This window comes from Physeter macrocephalus, chromosome 7, assembly GCF_002837175.3.
Source record: "Physeter macrocephalus isolate SW-GA chromosome 7, ASM283717v5, whole genome shotgun sequence".
In the NCBI taxonomy this organism is placed as follows: Eukaryota; Metazoa; Chordata; class Mammalia; order Artiodactyla; family Physeteridae; genus Physeter; species Physeter macrocephalus.
The window spans coordinates 18540753-18560920 of record NC_041220.1 but is presented as its reverse complement, the minus strand read 5'-3'; the positions used below and the strand labels follow the sequence as shown (position 1 = coordinate 18560920).

The 20168-nt window shown below is 34.3% G+C and overlaps 1 protein-coding gene across 4 annotated transcripts in view; it reads right to left on the bottom strand.

Annotated features, from left to right (window-relative positions):
• The window catches only part of RAP1GDS1 (Rap1 GTPase-GDP dissociation stimulator 1), a 161182-nt gene that overhangs the window by 106193 nt on the left and 34821 nt on the right, over positions 1–20168 (bottom strand). For 3 of the 4 annotated variants that reach the window (XM_024126566.3, XM_007109654.4, XM_007109653.4), the window contains exon 2: positions 18790–18900. In XM_024126566.3, coding sequence (XP_023982334.1) covers positions 18790–18900 — 111 coding nt within the window. The remainder of the gene's footprint in view (positions 1–18789; positions 18901–20168) is intronic. The other variant, XM_024126565.3, reaches the window with a different exon arrangement.

The following is a 20168-nucleotide window of genomic DNA, read 5'->3' as shown; positions in this document are numbered from 1 at the left end:
AAACAGCTGGGAATTATCTTCTTTCGTTTGTCATGAAAACATAAAGAGCCAAATACTGCTGCTTATCATTAAAATGGCACTATCCAATAAACAATTACAAAGTTTCAGCCTCATTTCATATATGCTTTCTACACTGGCATTCTACTGCATCTCACAATGTGTATCTGTGAACTAAACATGTTCTCAGATATCTGTGAGCACCCTTGAAATGATTTTAAGAGAGCATTAAGAAGGCGTCAGTGGTGGTGTTTGCAGGTCTAAATGAATGACTGCTTGTAAAAAGAAATCATGTGCTGTGATCAGGAGTCCTAAAAGAAAAAAAAAAAGGCAGACTTTTCATTATCTTTAGCCACACTACTACTGACATTGGAACTATACCCATTTAAAACATTTGCAGGAATCAATTCAACTTCTTTCTCCCCCTTCACATTTAGGTGCAGTCATAAAAGCGTTTGAGTATGCCTACAAATTATAGGCAGCTGGCAGTCCTTGAATTTTGAAGGACCCATACATGAAGGGCAGTTGCTACTCTAAAATAATATCTGTGGGAGCTACGGCAGGAGTTGTATCCATTATAGTAGCCCTTGCAGTTCTGCAAGCACGCATTCTGTCTCTGCAGTCCTATGTCCACACCCCACCTGACCTCCTGGTGGCAAGGAGCAGCTTCGTTATGAAACTGCCAGTGATAGAAAGAAAAAGAAAACTGGGCAATCGGGTCAGAGAAACTTGAAGAGTAAATCAAGAAGCTGTGCTACAATGCTATAGGGAGAGGAGAAGTTAAAGCACAACTCATAGAATTTCTCAAGACCAATAACCCAGTAGAAGACAGAGAACGGGTGGAATGGGAATGGGAATTTAAGATATGGCTTGAAAAATGCTAAAGTTCCCAACAAAGCTGCCAAGTAAATACATTAAAATCATTGGCTTTACAGTTAAATATCAAGAGCGGGTTTTCAGGTATGCTACTATAAGCTGAATTTATGATGTTATGTTAGCATATAGGCTTTATGAGGAGAAGTTAATGAAAAGCATTTGATAGCCAATTTACAGTAAACTCCAAATTAGAAAAACAAAAATAATGACTGTTATTACTATGACTCTATTAGATTAAAAATGTACTTGGATTATTTACTTCTAGTTATGAGAACAATAAAGAATTGCTATTTTTATTTATATTATATGTCCAAGGACCCTCATGACTGATTGTGAAGAGAAGACTCAGATTTGGGATTGACTGCAAGGACAAGGAATCTGACTCAAAGGCCATGTATATCGTTGTCTCTGGGGAACTACGTATTTCTCAAGGGGTAGATTTTTAGAATAGGGTGTAACAAGAGATCTGGCCCTGTGCCTGGGAGATCTGATCCAAATCCAAGGTTTCATTTCCTACCACACAGACGAGCCCCAAATCCTCTCTCCCTTTATCCAAAGGAAAACAAAGCATGTGTGCTTGGATACACAATAAATACCTCAAATGTATCATTTCCAAAATCAAATCTACCCTCTTCTTTTCCTTTCATTTTAGTCTCTATTGCAGTTAATGGCAGGGAACCCATCTAAGCCAGAAGCCCTAGAATGATTATAAATTTTTCCCTTCTAGTAAATGCCTTGCTAACACCCATGTTAATCAGAAAGTACTGTAAGTTCTGTCGATTCCATCTGACTAGCATCTTGTGCATCTATCCTTTCCTTGTTACATTCATGCTACTTCCAGTTCTCAATTCTGACCTTTATTAAATGCAACAGCCTCCTCAAGAGTCTCCCTAACTCCAGCCTCCCCTGCAACTGTCATCTACATTGACGGCAGAATAAGCTTCTGGAAATACAAATTTTATGTCACTCCCCTACTTTAAATCTTTAAATGATCATCTATAAGTTTTAATTAAACATTCAAGCACATCCATGATATTTATATTTCCCAACCATATCTCCTGATACTCCTCCATTGATATCCTACATTCTAGCCACACTAAATTGCTTATAGAAATCTAAATTAATCATTTTATTTCATACCTTCTTACTGCACTTGTTCCGTCTCTGAAATGCCACACCCACCCCACCACTATAGCTAATTCCTACACAGAGGCATAGTGTCCTCATTTGAAGTCACCTGATTGAGAGCCATTCAATCTTTTAAAGATACCTGACTACTGGCGCACTGGTTGGGAATCTGCCTGCCAATGCAGGGGACACGGGTTCGTGCCCTGGTCTGGGAGGATCCCTCATGCCGCGGAGCAACTAGGCCCATGAGCCACGACTACTGAGCCTGGGCTCTGGAGCCTGTGCTCCGCAACAAGAGAGGCCGCGACAGCGAGAGGCCCGCGCACCACGAGGAAGAGTGGCCCCCGCTCGCCGCAACTAGAGAAAGCCCACGCACAGAAACGAAGACCCAACACAGCCAAAAATAAATAAATAAATAAATAAAGATACCTGACTACCATAAAAACTCATTTTTTAAAACAGACATGTGACATAGGCATGATAGGTTTTGTTTTCTTCATACTACAAATAAAGCTATATGATTATACTGGAAAAGCAATAAGAAACCAGTTTTTCTGATTCCTAGTCCAGTGCTCTTCCTAACACAACTGTTAATTTAGAAGATATATAGTGCTAACAATATCTTGACCAGATTCACCAAGTTATTACGTGACAAATATTTTTATTTAACATATTTTTCAGAAGTAAGAACTAAACTAAGACAACTGGGTGAGAATGGGATGCACAGTATTTTGAGATAGATAAATTGACTCAGTGATTGAAGGAGAGAAAGGGAACTGTGTATAGAGAAAGTGAAACAGGTTTAAAATATATTTAAAACACATAAGGGGACTATACTGGGTATAAGATTAAAGGGTCTGATAAATGAGAAATTATGTTTCTAAAAGAAAATGGAAGTATATGGGGGGTTGTTATAAAATGCTTTTTCTTTCACTGACGAGAATCTTTTTCCCGCAATAAAGATTTTAAGCAAATAAAAGGAACGTGAAGTACAGGAAATAAAAGGATGGATATAGTCATGAAAAGAAACAGGGCAGAACAAAGACCCATTTGCACAATGACTCACCATCAGAAAGAGGTCTTACTAAAAGATTAAGTTGTGAGAGTCATTTATAAAATTATAATAAATGATTTTGACAGTTTTGCAGTCATTTCAATTCCAGGGATAATGTAAGCTGTAGGAGTTGGAGACGTTATGTATTTGGAAATCATCACTAGAATAAGCGGGGAGATCTGCTAGTCTATTTTCCTTAAACTTACCACTAACTAGGTCAAAAGCAGTTGCTAAAAATTGAGTTGGTTAAAAAATAAAAGAAAGATATTTGCTGAGAAATACCCGGAGGAACTGTGCTAATGACTGTGGTAAAAGCAGAGTATATAACTAGAATCGTTCAACTATAAGTTCACAGTAATTACTGAAAACATGGTCCCTACGGTAAATGTGGATTTCCTCACTTCATACTAAGAGAATGAGGACGTAGTAAAACACAGTGAAGGAATACTTTTAGTAAAAGATCCATCTCCATCCTCCTGTGAAACACCTTGGGGAGAAATGTGAAGTAAACAAAGCTAAAGAGATTGGCATCTGTAGGTCACAGGGCAGAGTCTTCATGTTGGGATTAATGACCTTACAAAAATAGACCCCAGAGAGATGCCTTGCTTCTTCCACCATGTGAGGTTCCAGTGAAAAGACAGCGGTCTATGAATCAGGGAGCAGGCCCTCACCAGAATCTGCTGGTGCCTTGGTCTTGGACTTCCCAGCCACCAGAAGTGTAACGAATACCACCCAGTCCAGGCTATTTTGTTATAACAACCCAAGTGGACTAAGACGTATGGCATAAAAGTCCTTTCATAATTTGACCCCTACTCCCTTTCCAGTTTCAGTTTCTGATTGAACTAGGTTTCTTCCCCACCACTGTGACATTGTATATGTTGCTTCCATTGCTTGGGATGTTCTTCCCATAATCCTTGTGCCCTCACATTACCTGGGTAAAGCACACTGTATTTTCAAAATCCAGCATTCCCTGATCCTGCTTATCAAATTCACCCCTCTTCCCCAATATTCACACACAATGTTGTAATTGTTTCCAAGCTGTTAGAACCTATTTGATAGCTGAAGACTTAGAGTAGATGAGATTATCCACAGAAGATGTCTTTTTACTGAGTCCCTACTATACTGGGAATATAAACTAAAGGATACAAATCATATTCTCAGTGAGCTGTCTAGTAAGAGAAAGAGAGAGGTAAATAAATTACCACAATTCAGTGTGACTGATAACACCATGGAGGTTACATACAACGTATAATGGGAAGCAATCACAGTTCCATGAAGATCATGGAAATTTCCATAAACAAGGTAACATTTAAACTGAGTTTTGAAGCTCAATAAAACATGTTCTAAGCAGAAAAAGGAGAAAAATTCATTCCACAAAGAAGGAACACATAAAAAGCACTACTACCTGAAGCTAGAGACCCTAAATTTGTAATAGCAACATTCTGTACCACTGGGTGATTTTTTTGCCAGAATTGAGAAGTGGAAAAGGTAGATGGCTGATAATATCTAAGGTTTGAAGAAAAGGTAGGTAAAAGGAAAAGGATAAGAGAATACACCTATGAAACACCCATTTATCCATCAGAATCTAGGTGAAATGTCAGTCCCTCTGTGACACTTTGAAAGACTCTTACAACTATGAATTGAACCCAGTTCTCTGAACACTTTGTAATCAGCTCTATTATGTAATGTGTTATACTGTATTAAAACTTATCTGTTACTTGTCTATCCAATAGCTCCAGGGCAAGGTAACAACTAATGCATGGTGGTACCCAATTAATGCTAGTTGAATAGAACTGCCCTGTGCTTAAGGAGTTTATAACTGAATAAAAAAAGGCATACACACATAATTAACATACACCGAAATAAGTTCAAGTAGAGGGATGCATAAGCTGTCCTACAGAATACTAAAGATGGAGCAACTGAGTTACATTTATAAATGTTGCAGAAGTTGTAATTACTTTTAACAGAAAAGAGGATTGAGCTTATAAGGAGACTGTCTTATATTTTAAGAATTTTCTCAGCAAGAATGGAAGTTCTGTGCTTCCCTGGTGGCGCAGTGGTTGAGAGTCCGCCTGCCGATGCGGGGGACAGGGGTTCGTGCCCCGGTCCGGGAGGATCCCACGTGCCGCGGAGTGGCTGGGCCCGTGAGCCATGGCCGCTGGGACTGCGCGTCCGGAGCCTGTGCTCCACAACTGGAGAGACCACAGCCGTGAGAGGGAGGCCCGCGTACCGCAAAAAAAAAAAAAAAAAAAAAAAAGGAAGTTTTTTTGGTAGCATTACCAATCACTAGCTCATGAAGAGACTAAACTCTTCACTTTGCATTAAGCTAATCAGGTCTCAGATTACATTTTTTCAAAAAGCAAACATATGCAAAAATGTTCTTTAAACTTCCGACATCATTTTAGAAACTACTTTGTTTTTATCTTATCCCTCCCACATGCACACATCAGAAAAGGTGATCAATCCATAAGTAAGTTATTATGAGCAAAATGAAAACATTCTGTTTGCTCCTTTAGTACAAGGAGGAGAAAAGATGTGTAACACTTAAATATGGGCAGAGAAAATTACCAGCATCTAAGTGAACTCACCTCAGAGAACACTGTGTGCTAAAACCCAGAATTTAAATCCAGATGTCTCTTAAAAAAAAACCCCACTACTCCGCCTTTTGGAGTCTCATTTTGGGGTTTATCACAACAAATACTAAAAAGCAGGTCATAAAATCAACCTTAGTAAAATCAACATAGATTTGTTTGTGGGAAGTTCTAATGTTAAGGGCATCATTCCTCACTAGCAGTCATCCCAACACATAGCTATTATGCCACACAATTCATTTTGATATGTCAGTAGAATATAGAGTCCACTTATGATGGTTACTCTTACATGACAACTTGATTGAGCCATGGTACCCAGGAATTTGGCCAAACATTATTCTGGATGTTTTTGTAAGGGAGTTTTTGGATAAGATTAACATTTAAATCTGTACACTTTAAGCAAAGCAGATTGCCTTCTATAATGTGGGTAGACCTCATTCTGTCAGTTGAATGTTTGAACAGAACAAAAGACTGGCCACCCTGACCTCTTTTCCCCCACGTGCCCTGGAGCAAGAGGAATTCTGCCAGCAGAGTAATTCACGTGCAGGGTCATGAAATTTCACATAGTATTTTGTACTACTGCTCCAACTCTGTATAACTAGAGTCAGAAAAAAAAATGCCTTTGACTCTATCTAAATGTGTTGGCTTTCTGAAATCTCAAGAAATTACACAATGTATTGTTTGTTTTTTAACTGATGATAAAACAGACAAAATTTCCAAGTGAAGGTATCTGACAACAGAAGGCACTGAAAGCTACTAAATTCTAGTAAAAAAAATTAGAGTATTAAGATTCTCTACATTATACAGTCCATTATATGAACACTACCTAGAATATTATACCTAAACTCTATCTTACTAAGCACATGAAACATTCACATTTTCTCAGTTATTGATGATTTTTGAGGAAAGAGGTTGTGTTTATTTTTATTTGTTAATTTTTTTCTTTATTTTTGAAATAGTTGATTTACAATATTATATTAGTTTCAGGTGACAACATAATGATTCAATATTTTTATAGATTATACTCCATTTAAAGTTAGTACAAAACAATGGCTATATTTCCCTGTGCTATACAATATATTCTTGTTGCTTATTTTATAAATAGTAATTTGTGTCTATTAATCCCATACTCCTATCTTGTCATCCCCCGCTTCCCTCTCCCCACAGGTAATCACTAGTTTGTTCTCTGTATCTGTGAGTCTGTTTTTTAGTATTCATTCATTTGTTTTATTTCTTAGATTCTACATATAAGTGATAAGAGTATTTGTCTTTCTATGTCTGACTTATTTCACTAAGCATAACACTCTCTAGGTCCATCCACGTTGTTGCAATGGCAGGATTTCATTCTTTTTTATAGCTGAGAATACTCTAGTGTGTGTATACATACACATCTTCTTTATCCATTCATCTGATGATGCGCACTTAGACTGCTTCCATATCTTGGCTACTGTAGATAATGCTGCTATGAACATTGGGGTACGTGTATCCCAATGATCCAGTGTTTTCTTCAGATATATACCCAGCAGTGGAATTGCTGGATAATATGATAGTTCTATTTTTAGTTCTTTGAGGAACCTCCATACTGTTTTCCATAGTAGCTACATGAATTTACAATTCCACCAACAGTGTACTAGGGTTCCCTTTTCTCCACATCCTAGCTAACATCTGCTATTTGCAGACTTTTTGATGATAGCCATTTTGACAGGTGTGAGGTGATATCTCATTGTGGTTTTGATTCTAGTTCTCTGATTAGTGATGCTAAGCATTTTTTCACGTACGTTTTGACTATCTGTATATCTTCTTTGGAAAAATGTCTATTCAGGTCTTCTGCTCGTTTTTAAATTGGGTTCTTGGTTTTTTTGATATTGAGTTGTATGGGTTGTTCATATATTTTGGATATTAACCCCTTATCAGTCATATCTTTGCAAATATTTTCTCCCATTTAGTAGGTTGTCTTTTCGTTTTGTTGAAGGCTTCCTTTGCTGTGTAAAAGCTTTTAAGGTAAATTAGGTCCCATTTGTTTATTTTTGTTTTTATTTCTTTTGCCTTAGGATACAGATCCAAAAAAATACTGCTGAGATTTATGTTGTGATTTGTTATAACACAGTAAAATGACCATGAACCACATACAGTTAAGAATATGGTATATAATACTTTTGGCCTTAGTATTCTTCACCAAGATCTTATTGTACAGCAAATAGAAAATAATATAGTATCTTACATCCAGTTAAAGAGATGTATAGCTGACTTACCATACATTTCTTCAACTCTTCTTTAATGTGCTTCTAAAAAGTGTTTCTTAATTTGGGACCTTTTCCACCTTCTGGCTATTCTTCCCTTACTCTGAATATTTCAAGCAAAGAGTTAACCTTTTACTCTCTATTTTGCCTTTAATGTTACTACTATTTTTCCTATTTCAACAATATTTGCAGTTGGTTTTTAATATTCACATACATTCATAACTCAAAAACTGAAAATTGCAGTAGATAATAAATGAGTAACAGTGAAAAGTGAAATAACTTTGCTTTTGTTTATTTACTTGGTATAAAAGATATTCCCATGGTATGGCATCTCTTCCAGTTTTAACATAATAGATAAACTATAGGCTTACATTGATTAAGATTCATATAAAATCAAACCTCCAAAAGGAGAAAAATTTATTTCAATTACCTATTTTTCTGGCTAGTGTTTCTTTTTCTTCCTCTAAGCCAAATGTTAGAAATTTAAAAAATGATTATTAATGCCAAGTAATTAAAATATTTTTTAAATTTATAAAATAAGTTATATTCATATTTCATTAAATCTTGATATACCAAAATTCATATAACATTACAAATGTCTAAGAGGAATCTATGTAAAACTACACTGTATAAAACTACATGTAGAACTAAATTTATATCTATGTAAAACTATATTAAAATGAAATAAGAAAAATAATAAGCAATCAAGTTCACACTGTGAGGGTTGAGTAATACAAACTAACAAAAAAATGAATATCTCAATTTATAGCTATAAACATAATTCAAAGGTTGATATAATATGACCTTGTAATTGTAACCAATTATCTGGTAGCAAAATTAATGCTCCACTGACTGTAGTTTTGAACTTTTGGGGGCTGTAAATTACTAAATTGAGAAATTTCCTAAAATGTTTACCAGACCATTTAATAATCATTCATTCTAAAATAAATAATTAACATTATTAATTTTCATTATTCTTTAGGTACTAATTCTCAATAGGTAAATGTTTGTCCCTGAATACACAAAGGAAGATATAAATTATACTGAACCTCACTATTCTACTAAATGACATTGAACCTGAGATTGTAAAACTACACTGTACTTTCCATTCTTAAGAAAAACTTCCTCTAGAATTAATGCTCTCAGCAAATAATTTCATTATAAATAAACTTTAAAATAATAAAAAGAAAAATGTTTACTATTCTTATATTGAGTAGGCTAAAGACTTACGGTTTAGAGGTACCTGCTCTTGATTTTTTTAAGAAAATCATTATTTAATTAAGATTATCTTAACATGAAAAAGGGCTTTTATATTAAGTCCAGAGGTATTATATTGAATGGTGAAGCATTAGAAGGGCTGCCATTAATATCAGAAACTAAAATAAGATACTACTCATACCATTGTTATTTACTATTTTGCTGGCAGTTCAAGCCAACTCAATAAGTCAGCTATAGTTACAAGGCAAAGAGGAAACAAAAATAACACTTTCTGTATGTTCTGACTGCAAAACCCAAGAGAACTAGCTAAAAAATTACTTTAACTAATAAGTGAGCTCCAAAGGTAGCTGAATGCAAATAAAAGATATAAAATTCAATACAGCTTTCAAACTGATCTCTAACAAAACGGCCTGGAAGTTATCATAGGAAAAAGTCCATTTGCAAAAACAACCAAAATAATATAGAATACATAGGAAAAATGCTTTAAATAAGATATATATGGAAAGCATGTGAACCACATTACATAATCTTAATGAGACATAAAGAAAACTTGAATTTAAAAAAAGATATAATTTATGTTTTTAGAATAACAAACTATTAAGAAGTTTTCAATTCTTTCCAAATTAATGTATAGCTTATCTCAATTTCAACAGCATTTTCCAGGAATGCAACAAAGTATTTACACAACTTCTCTGATATAACAAACCCATGAAAATAAAAAACTTTGAAACAGATTTATAAAGAGGAACTTTCTCAATAAAGCTACTATAATTAAAATAGCACGGTTGCAACACAATAATAGACAAACAAATTAATGGAATAAAATAAAACCTCAAGACTGGCCCAATTATATTAAATTAAGTAGTTATTATATGATAAAAGGAACATCCTCAACCAATAAGGAATAGATTAAATGACACATGGTGCTGGGAAAATTGATTGTCTAGAAAATAATAAAATTAAATCCTCACCTATACCATATATAAAAATAAATAATTGAACATAATAAAATCAAATAATTATAATAGCAAGAATACATGTATTTTGTATAGAGGCTTCCTTTAGCAAAAATAATGATTCATTAATTTCTCAAAATGTCACATTTATAACTCCCAAAGTCTACCTAATGGTGAAAGTTTAACCTTTGTTTTACAATGCCAAATGGGTACTCAGGAAATCTGAATTACAAGAGGTAAAAGTGAAAGCATTTAGACTATGTAAGAAAGCTTTCTAGAGGAAACGACCATCATGACTACCAAGTACTACAGGAGCTAAAAAGCAGTATGCTACCGCCCATACCTTTAATATCAGGTTCAAACATCCATAATCACAGCAAAGACACTGAAAATAGGTTAATTTAATCAATCTATTTCTTACTTTAAAGCATTTTCCTTTAAACATCAAACTACATTTTTTTGTTGAGAATATATAATTCTTTTTTTTTTTTACAGTCACTCTGCTCTTTAATTCAATTCACAGAACTGCTGAAAAAGTAGACATTTCTATTTAAAAGTAGAAAAAAAGGTTTGTATAGAAGGTATTTCTGTTATACAAGTATATTACACAGCTTGGGGCAGTAACAGGTCCGAAAAGCTCTTCTCACCCACTGATACCTTAAGCCTAGGAGGAAAGAGGTCTATCATGTAGGGTCTGGTTCTTGCTTGATTTGAGAGCTTCCATCAGTCTCCTTTATTTCTCCTGTTGCAGGAACCTCCAACTGGCTTGGCTCGGCTGATTCTTGGATTACTAGGCCTTCTGACTCACTCTGATCAACCAACTGGTTATTAATCACAAGTCCTGGAAATGGTCTAATGACTGTGAATTTAATGAACTCAGTACGTGGAAGGCTTACCCGAGGGTGTGCCATTCTGATGACCATCTACTTTTGGCATTCCAAGGCTGGAGAAGGTACTCAGAAACAAAGCCAAAATTAAGTTCATCATTAAAAAGCCTGAAATGTTTGAGACAGCAATTAAGGAGAGCACCTCCTCCTCTAAGAGCCCTCCAAGAAAAATATATTCATCGCCCAATGTTAATACTACTGCATCAGATGTTGAAGATCTTAACATCATTGAGGTGACAATTCCAGACTATGATAATGAAAGACTGTCAAAAGTTGAAAAAGCTAGACAGCTAAGAGAACAAATTAATGACCTCTTTAGTCGAAAATCTGGTGAAGCCACTGGTATGGGTTTCCCTGTGAAAGTTCCCTACAGGAAAATCACAATTAACCCTGGCTGTGTGGTGGTTGATGGCATGCCTCCCGGAGTGTCATTCAAAGCCCCCAGCTATCTGGAAATCAGCTCCATGAGAGAATATATAATTCTTATTAATTCATTTCCAATTCATTATACTAATTAAAAGTCCAATCTGCATGCCTCATTTTTTTTTTTTTTTTTTTTGCGGTACACGGGCCTCTCACTGTTGTGGCCTCTCCCATTGCGGAGTCCAGGCTCCGGACGTGCAGGCTCAGCGGCCACGGCTCACGGGCCCAACTTCTCCACGGCATGTGGGATCTTCCCGGACCGGGGCACGAACCCGTTTCCCCTGCATCGGCAGGCGGACTCTCAACCACTGCGCCACCAGGGAAGCCCATGTCTCATATTTTTTGACACGTTCAGGACATATTGGGTTAGTGTTTAACTGAGAAGCCAGTTAACATCTATCAAGCATATGGCCACAGAAGACCTACAGGTAGCTGCAGTTGCACAGTTAAATGGGACCCTGTCAGAAACAAATATTAGGAAGACACAGCAGCACAAACCCATCAGCTTCTCCCTCAACAACTTAGTGACAGTAAGTCAGTATTAGTGTTTTACTGAGGATGGCAGATCTTTTTCAGTATATATTTGGCATATAGTATCATTTCAAATCACATTTCTCTTATATATTTTACTGTCAGGAACATAAGAAGTTTTTCAAATTTAGCAAACTTAAGAAGCAAAAATGGTATTATTTATTAATTAGCTAGTGTAAGAAAATCCAGATTCTCTGTCAATGCTTCAATCACAAGCTACAAATACCAATGGAGGCTTATCTCCTTCTGGAGATTGTACATAATGAGAGCTTTCTTTGCCCCTTATGAAGTACAGTGCTTAAAAGCATATTAGAAGGCAAACAGCACCCAGTACCATGTTATTGTCTTCTGTTACTAATCTTGTGACCTGTGAAAGATTTCAAGATGGTCTTTCTCATTATTTCAATCAGATTCAAGCCTTTCTGTGATCCCTCTTCTATGAATTCCTGGATATAAATATATTTGAATATATACTGTCTCTTCTTTCTGCTTCTGACTAACATATATCTTGGACCTATATGCTACTACTTCCTTAGAATCTAACCCTAGGATAATGAACTTAAGGTTCATTATTTTAAGTGGTCTCTTTTAAAAATGTCCGCTCCTCCATTGAATAACCCAACTATATTTTATCGATGACAATGATGATGATTTTGTTTCTAAGCTGCATTTCCATCATATCATACTGGCTGGTCCAATTCTTAAACCACCCATAATTCAAGAAATGATAGCCTATAAAACTCCGATAGAAATATTTATAAATATTTTATAAAATTTTAAAAATGAGATTCAATATGTAATCAATAATTTTAAAACATTTAATGAGATATTTTACTTTTGGGCAAGTACTAAGTCTTTAAAGTATAGTATGTGTTTTACACTTATGGCATACCTAAATTCAGACTAGCCTCGTATCAAATGCTCAATAGCCAAGTCAGAGAATGGATACGGTATTGGACAGCACAAATTTAGAAGATTCCTGTGGAAGGCTAATGAGCATAGTATTCCCTGCGTTTTTCCACGTTTAACAGAATTTTTCTATAGCCTTGATACTTACTGAGCACCCTGGCTCAATACAAAATTCTTATTCCTTGAGTTTTCTGAAAATACTGCTCTAATATTGAATTGTTTTGCATATTGCTGTTGAATAGTCTGATGCCAATCTAATTTTCTTTTCTTTTTAAATAACTTGATCTTTTACCATGGAAGCCTGGAGGATTTCTCCTTTGTATTTATTTTTACCTTTAAAGTCTAAAAGTTTTGCTAGACTTCTTCGAGGTCAATTTTCACAAGTACAAGTTAGGCCCTTTCAACATACAGATTCTGGTCTTTTTATACTTCAGAAAAGTTCATACTTTTAAATATTAGCTCTTTTTCAATGTTTTGTTTTTCTCCTTGAGGATTCCAGTTGCACGTATGTTGGATCTTTTTGCCTATCTTCTATATTAATCATTTTCTCTTTGATCCTTTATTCTGTCTTCATTTTGCCCACTTTCCTCAATGCTCCTTATTAAATTTTCAGTCACCTTTATTCTTCCTTGGTACCTTGTAATTTAGTCTTACTTTTTAAAATGATTCTTTTTCTTCATTATCTTCTAGTCAACTCTTACTTTACATCTTCCTAGTAATTATCCACTTTGGTTCCAAGTTTCTGAATTTCTTACCCAGGTATTCTTTTTCCTTTTCATATCTGCAAAGACTTAAGGATGTTTAATACAGGTCACGGTGTTCTGTTACTGATAACCACTTCGTGGGTGGTTTAGGAGAAAAAAATTCAATAACTAAAATGTTTTGATTCTTATTTTCTGCTTTGTTCCTTGTAGCACCTATGTATGTATATAGCTGCAATTTCCTATTCAGTGTATAGTTTTTCTTTTCTTTAACTAGCAGTAAAAGTTGTATGCAGTAAGGGTAAGGATGAATTTTCAGGTTTTTTAGTTCAAAAGATCCCTCTTCGGAACTTAAACCAAAGGGGGTTATTAGTGTGCCTTCTAAGAGTATGATTTTCTTATTTCTACAGAACGCTTACTTTCTCCATCTTGCATCCTTCTTTCCCTTCAACACCAAGTCTACAAGGGAGAACAATTTCATCCCCCAAAGTGGCACTCTCCTGATCTGTTGCCTAGGGTCCTGTGTACTTTTAAGTCTCCTCCTTTTGATTCCCAATAGCCAATGCTCCAATTGAATCTAAGGCCAGATCTTGGAATTTCCCCACCACGTTAAGACTTTTTCTTTCTAAAGGCAATTTTAACTGTAAACTTTCACGCCCCCAGGCTCCTGATTCAACCCCTCTCGTCTTTTCCATGTAGTCTCTGTATTCTTCATGAACTCTCTCTAAAAATGGGCTCTGAAGCCGAGTAGGCTAGATTTGGATATTAATTTTCTCTCCTAATAATCTGAAGTTCTTAGTGTGTCTCCAGGGCATAGGTTATAGATATTTGATTTTATCTGATTTTTTGTTGATTTATATGGCTTTTTAGACTGTGTAGGAAAATTCAAACTTAGGTGGCCACCACTACTCTATCGCAATCCAGGGGTCTTAATTCATCAAGAATTGTCAGTGTCTTTTTAGTTGACCATGTTCTCTAGTTTAGTCTAGTCTCCTCTATTCTTAAAATACTACCTTTATTTAGTAAAAACTGAACCTTTGGTAATTTATGATTAGCACCAGTCATAAGCCCTCATTAATGATGGACACAATAACTAAAAGAGCCACATAATACAAAAGTATATAAAGGAGGTGAACACCATAATGAATTTAGCTTGCAAAGAAAACTGCAAATGTATCACTCTGTGATACATTTGATAACTTAGGGTAAAAAACTGAAATCTAGGTATTACTGTGAAAGAATTAAGTGAAATAAATTTTCATTTCTGCTAAAACAGCAGCAATCTTTCATGCTCAGTAAATGAAGATTTAACAAGGTTATTGAAAAACAGTTGATAATAAATTTCAAAGTCCCTTACTTAGGAAATAATTTTGATACAGGACAGTAAGTCTGTTCAGAAATATTAAAGGCATAAAGCAGACTAAAAGCAAACGACAATAGACAATTTTTACTGTTAGAGAAGATTTATAATCTACATTAGTAGCTTCTGTACATAATTTGATATGTTTAGGATTATAGCCTAGTAGGGAGCCAAAAATCAACATACTGAATAAAATAAAGAACAAGCGTTAAGAAATAACCTAAGAATTCAACAGGTAGATGAGTATTACGAAGTTAGGAATATGAAACTAGATACTAAATACTTTCTTCTTTAAAAACAAGCAAACTGATGCTCTTTCATAGGGTTTTCTATAGATAATAAACAATTACGTGACACTTGTATGAAATAGGAATTGCCATTGGGCAATTGGTTAAAGTTAAAATACAAAGGTATGTGAGGCAATGAGAAAGAGGAAAACAGCCTAATCCATTAGGAAAAAAATTTAAAGTGGTGCTGGTGATCATGCTGGTACTGTTTTGTGGTTCCCCCAGCCAACAAGAACATGGTCCCCATGCTCTTACAACAGAATAGAATTTTTATTATGAACAGACTGTTAATTTTGCTTATTTGGGGGCCTTTAATTCATGCTAGTAGTTTGTCTTATAAGGTGGTTCAGATGTCATACTCTCTAAGGACAATTCCTGCCTTAATGTTTACGGACAAAAATGTGGGCTGTTTTACATTTTCAAATAAGCATGAAATAGAATAACCGACACTACAATTCAACAAGCATTTACTGAAAATCTTCTAACTATTCTCTGAATCAAAAGAGACCAGAATAAACGGGTTGATTTCTTGGCTGGTAGCCTTCATATATTTACTAAAAACATTTTAAAGTTGAGATCTGAAGTATTTATATGAGTGAATGAATGCTTTTATATTAATTTAGATCAGAGATTTACACAAAATGTTTGCTCAAACAAAATGTTTTCCATAAAGTCTAGTATGTATTCAAATTTTCAACTTTTGTCTTTTAAGATCCTTACATATACTAGATGTAATGCCCCCCCCAAAATTTAAGAAAACACTCTGAAGTCATACATCAAAGCAAAAATTCTAATTCAGATTATGATAATCTGTAATGTACAATTCAAATATACTAAATTCCCAGAGTGTAAGAACGTAAAAGCATAATTTCTTTCCTTTCAGAAATGTCCTTTCCAATGACAGGTTAGTAAATTGTAAAACAGAACTTTAAGATTAGATTTCCATTACACACATTACCATCTCGTCAAGAATGGAGAAATCATTCTTTCTTGATCAGGTGCAATTCTAGTGGAAACATTGATATTTTTAGTTAAAACACCTGACACTAGGAAGAATTATGAAATTAGAACTTCTCTGTGTAAAAAAAGCCAGTATAGATTCTAAGTTATATGCTTTATAATTTTACCTTTAAGAGCATAGAAGTAGTGACGGATCAAACATTTTATTCAGGGAAGTAAGAACTTTATAAAATAAATATTTCCCTGGTATTAAAAAAATTTTTCTTGCTTAAAAGCTAGATGTTAATTTTATAAAACATACCAATTAGTATCTATAAAATCAATATATAGCTCAAAGGGGAAAATGGTTTAAAAATTTTCTTCCTCTGTAATAATAATTTGAAACTATTTTAAAGTAAAAGCAAAAATTTAAGACAATATTAAAATCTAGTTTCTGAGAACACTTTCACATGCTATAAACTCAGGAAAAAAGCTGCACTTTACTTGGAATGTAGTTTTTTATTTTGTAAACTAAGAGTTCAAATTAAAACTCTGTATTCTGCCAGAGCAAGGCAAGTACCCTTACAGGGACTGTTTCCTTATCTTTTAAATGGTGATGTATATAATACCTCCTCATGGGTCTATAGGAAAGATTAGATTAGACAACAGATATAAGTCTGAAGTCTAGTGCTGAGTACACAGTGGATGCTCAATCAATGATAGATATTATTTGTAAGTCAAAGACGGAACATTTGCATAAACCACCTCTTCCTACATCAAATTCTTTTGTGTCAGTAGTCTCAGATGTGAGGACAATTATGAATTTTATTACAGATTCTTAAGAAGCCATAGTCCTTTTGTTCCCTTCCTAAGGAGTCAATAATTAAATTGGTAGAGTCTGTTGTTTTCAGTACCACTTTGTAACTATTTGGCCTTAACAGTTTATGATATATAATTTCAAGACCATTTTCAATAAATGGGTCCAACGAATAACTCTGCAATGGGTCTGAAATTTAGTTCAGCAACTATATACACTTGTCAATATTTCCTGAATCTGTTCTTTAAAAAGCTATAAAATTTTGCTTCCTTTTTTCATTTCTCTTCAACAATTTCATCTATCTGTGTACCATTCTTTCCAGGAGAGGGCTGAGCAAGCCTCCACGTATAACCAAGGACATCACCTCCATGTCCTTCAGGTCCTGAACAAATGGTCCATTTAGAAAATACTACTTGTTTTAAACACAGAGAAAAACCTGGGCCATTTAAAACAAAATAAGTTATAATAAAACAACGTTCGAAAAAAAATGAACTTGAGATACTCAATTTATACAGACTAATTACAAGACTACGTAAATCTGCCTATACAGGCATGTGTAAAAATCAGGTCATTATGTGGTTCTATCCAGAAGAATATTCTGTGATCATGGAAATAGTTTATACCTGTGATCCCCAATAAGGCAGTCACCAATCAAACATGGCTATTGAAAAGTTAGACTAAAGAACTTAATTTTTAATTAAATTTAATTGTTAAAATTTAAATAGCCACCTATATCTACTATAATGGAGAGTACAGCCTTACACATTCTTATTCTTTTTCTTTACCACTGTGACCCTTATCCAGATGTTTTTACTGAACTCCTTATTTTAAATCCCTTCTCTGATAGCTCTAAGATTAAATAGCTTGACATAATTATAATCTCAACAGCAAACAATTACTAAAACAGAATTTTAAAAGCGACCTTAAATGTGCTTTTTGATGGAGTACTGCAATCAGTTATTTTAAATTTTATAATCACAGTATACTAAAAAAGAAAAAGAAAAAAAATGCATACATATCAGAGTGCTTGAAATTGAACTCTAACAATACAGTCTATACTTCCTCCTGAATTATTTGTCAGCTACATAATTAGTCCCAGGATAAAATAATGGCATAATTAAAAACAAGTACAGCATAAACCACAGCACAACCAAGGAGAATTAAGGAAACAAATGAAAATTATTCTGTATCTATTCATTGTGATAATACAGAAATTAGTGAATAGAAATATGATGGATCAAATGTAACAATACAATGTATTAGTCAATGAAGAGTTGTATAATTTTTATCTCTAGTATTATTTACCACACCATCAAAGATCAAGTGTTACCTCAGTTTTACAGGATTTTTGGATGACTGCTGATGGCTCTTTCCAATTAAACCTAAGCATACACATTATTTTAAAGTAAAATGGTTAAAAAGATCTCAGAAAAAAAATTTCAAGTGTTTGAAGCTCCCTCTCTGTTTCTTTCTTTCTTTCTTTTTTTTTTTTTTTTTTTTTCAAAGCTTCCTCTCTGTTTCTCCTCCCCACAGGTAAACACAGTCTTTTTTTAAAGCATAAATGCAGGTGTTAAGAAGAAAAACAACTTTGGTGCTTATCTGTTAAGAACTGCCTCTCTCTGGGTCTAGTATTAATGTCATAACCACCAATCAATTCCTCCTTTCTTCTGCCTATCAACTTGGCTTTCAGTATCCTGAGGGAGGCGAGGTAAGTAGGAGGGCGAACATGTAAAACAATCTCGGTATTCAGGGATAGGATTCAAAAGAATTCAAGTTATGTGAATGTAAGTTATGTGCTAAACTATATACCAATTTCTGAATGACTGTTGATTTGATTTTCTTGTTTGGCATTTGAGTAAACATAATAAAACTTACTATTTTGAGCCAAGGCTTGAAGTAGACAATCCAAGCATCCTTCTAAACTATCATCAGTTCTGTCAACAGCTGTTATCTTCAGCCTCTTCAAGGTATCACTGAGATTATCTGCTTAGAGAAAAAAGAGCAATCAGAAACCTCTCTAACCATCATGTTACATGATAAACAGTACCACTAACAGGCATAAGGCTCCCATTATGGTGAATTAATTTCCACATACATTCCAAAATGGCAATGCACTATACAATTACATATTTTTTAAATAAAATTTTATCCATTTAACTCATATAAAATATTCATTCTGTATCTGTAAGATACCAAGAATATTCCATAGATAGTCACAGAACACCTTTTCAGCATTCTTGTACCTTATTTAGCTTGTTCAGGAACAAGCATAGTTAACTGAAAAAAAGAAAAGGTCTACAAAAAATTACATAGCTTTGCAAATAATACTTTACTACATTTTTGGCTTCCTCTGTTGTATTTTAAATACATAAAATGAAAATGAAGGTTTAGAAAAGTTTCAAAGTTATATGACTTAAAATAATAAAGTCTGATGACTATAAAACCTGTTTTAACACTGCCATTTAAAAAACGCTTCAAAGTACTGCTTTAAGCCAAAACATGTACATTTTGGATTTTAAAGCAATGCTCTCCTCCTAAATTATACATGGATTCCTCTAGACCATAGATTGTTAAAAATCTTTTTACACTATTAAAAATTATTTAGGACCCCAAAGAGGTCTTTTCAAAATTTTTTATTCAAGTATAGTTGATGTATAATGTTATATAAATTACAGGTGTACAATATACTGATTCACAATTTTTAAAGGTTATGCTCCATTTATAGTTATAAAATAATGGCTATATTCTCTGTGTTGTACAATGTACCCTTGTAGCTTATTTTATACATAATAGTTTGTACTTCTTAATCCCCTACCCCTTTACTTCCCCTCCTCCCTTCCCTCTCCCCACTGATAACCACTAGTTTGTTCTCTATATCTGTGAGTCTGTTTCTTTTTTGCTATATTTAATAGTTTGTTGTATTTTTTAGATTTCACATATAAATGATATCATACAGTATTTGTCTTTCTCTGACTCATTTCACTTAGCATAATACTCTTTAGGTCTGTCCACATTGTTGCAAATGGCAGAATTTCATTCTTATTTTATAGCTGAGTAGTATTCCATTGTGTGTGTATATATACACGCACAGACACCTCCCCCCAACATCTTCTTTATCCATTCATCTGTTGATGGACACTTAGGTTGCTTCCATATCTTAGCTACTGCAAATAATGCTGCTATGAACATTGGGCTGCATGTATCTTTTTGAATTAGTGTTTTGGTATATATACCCAGGAGTGGTAGTTCTATTT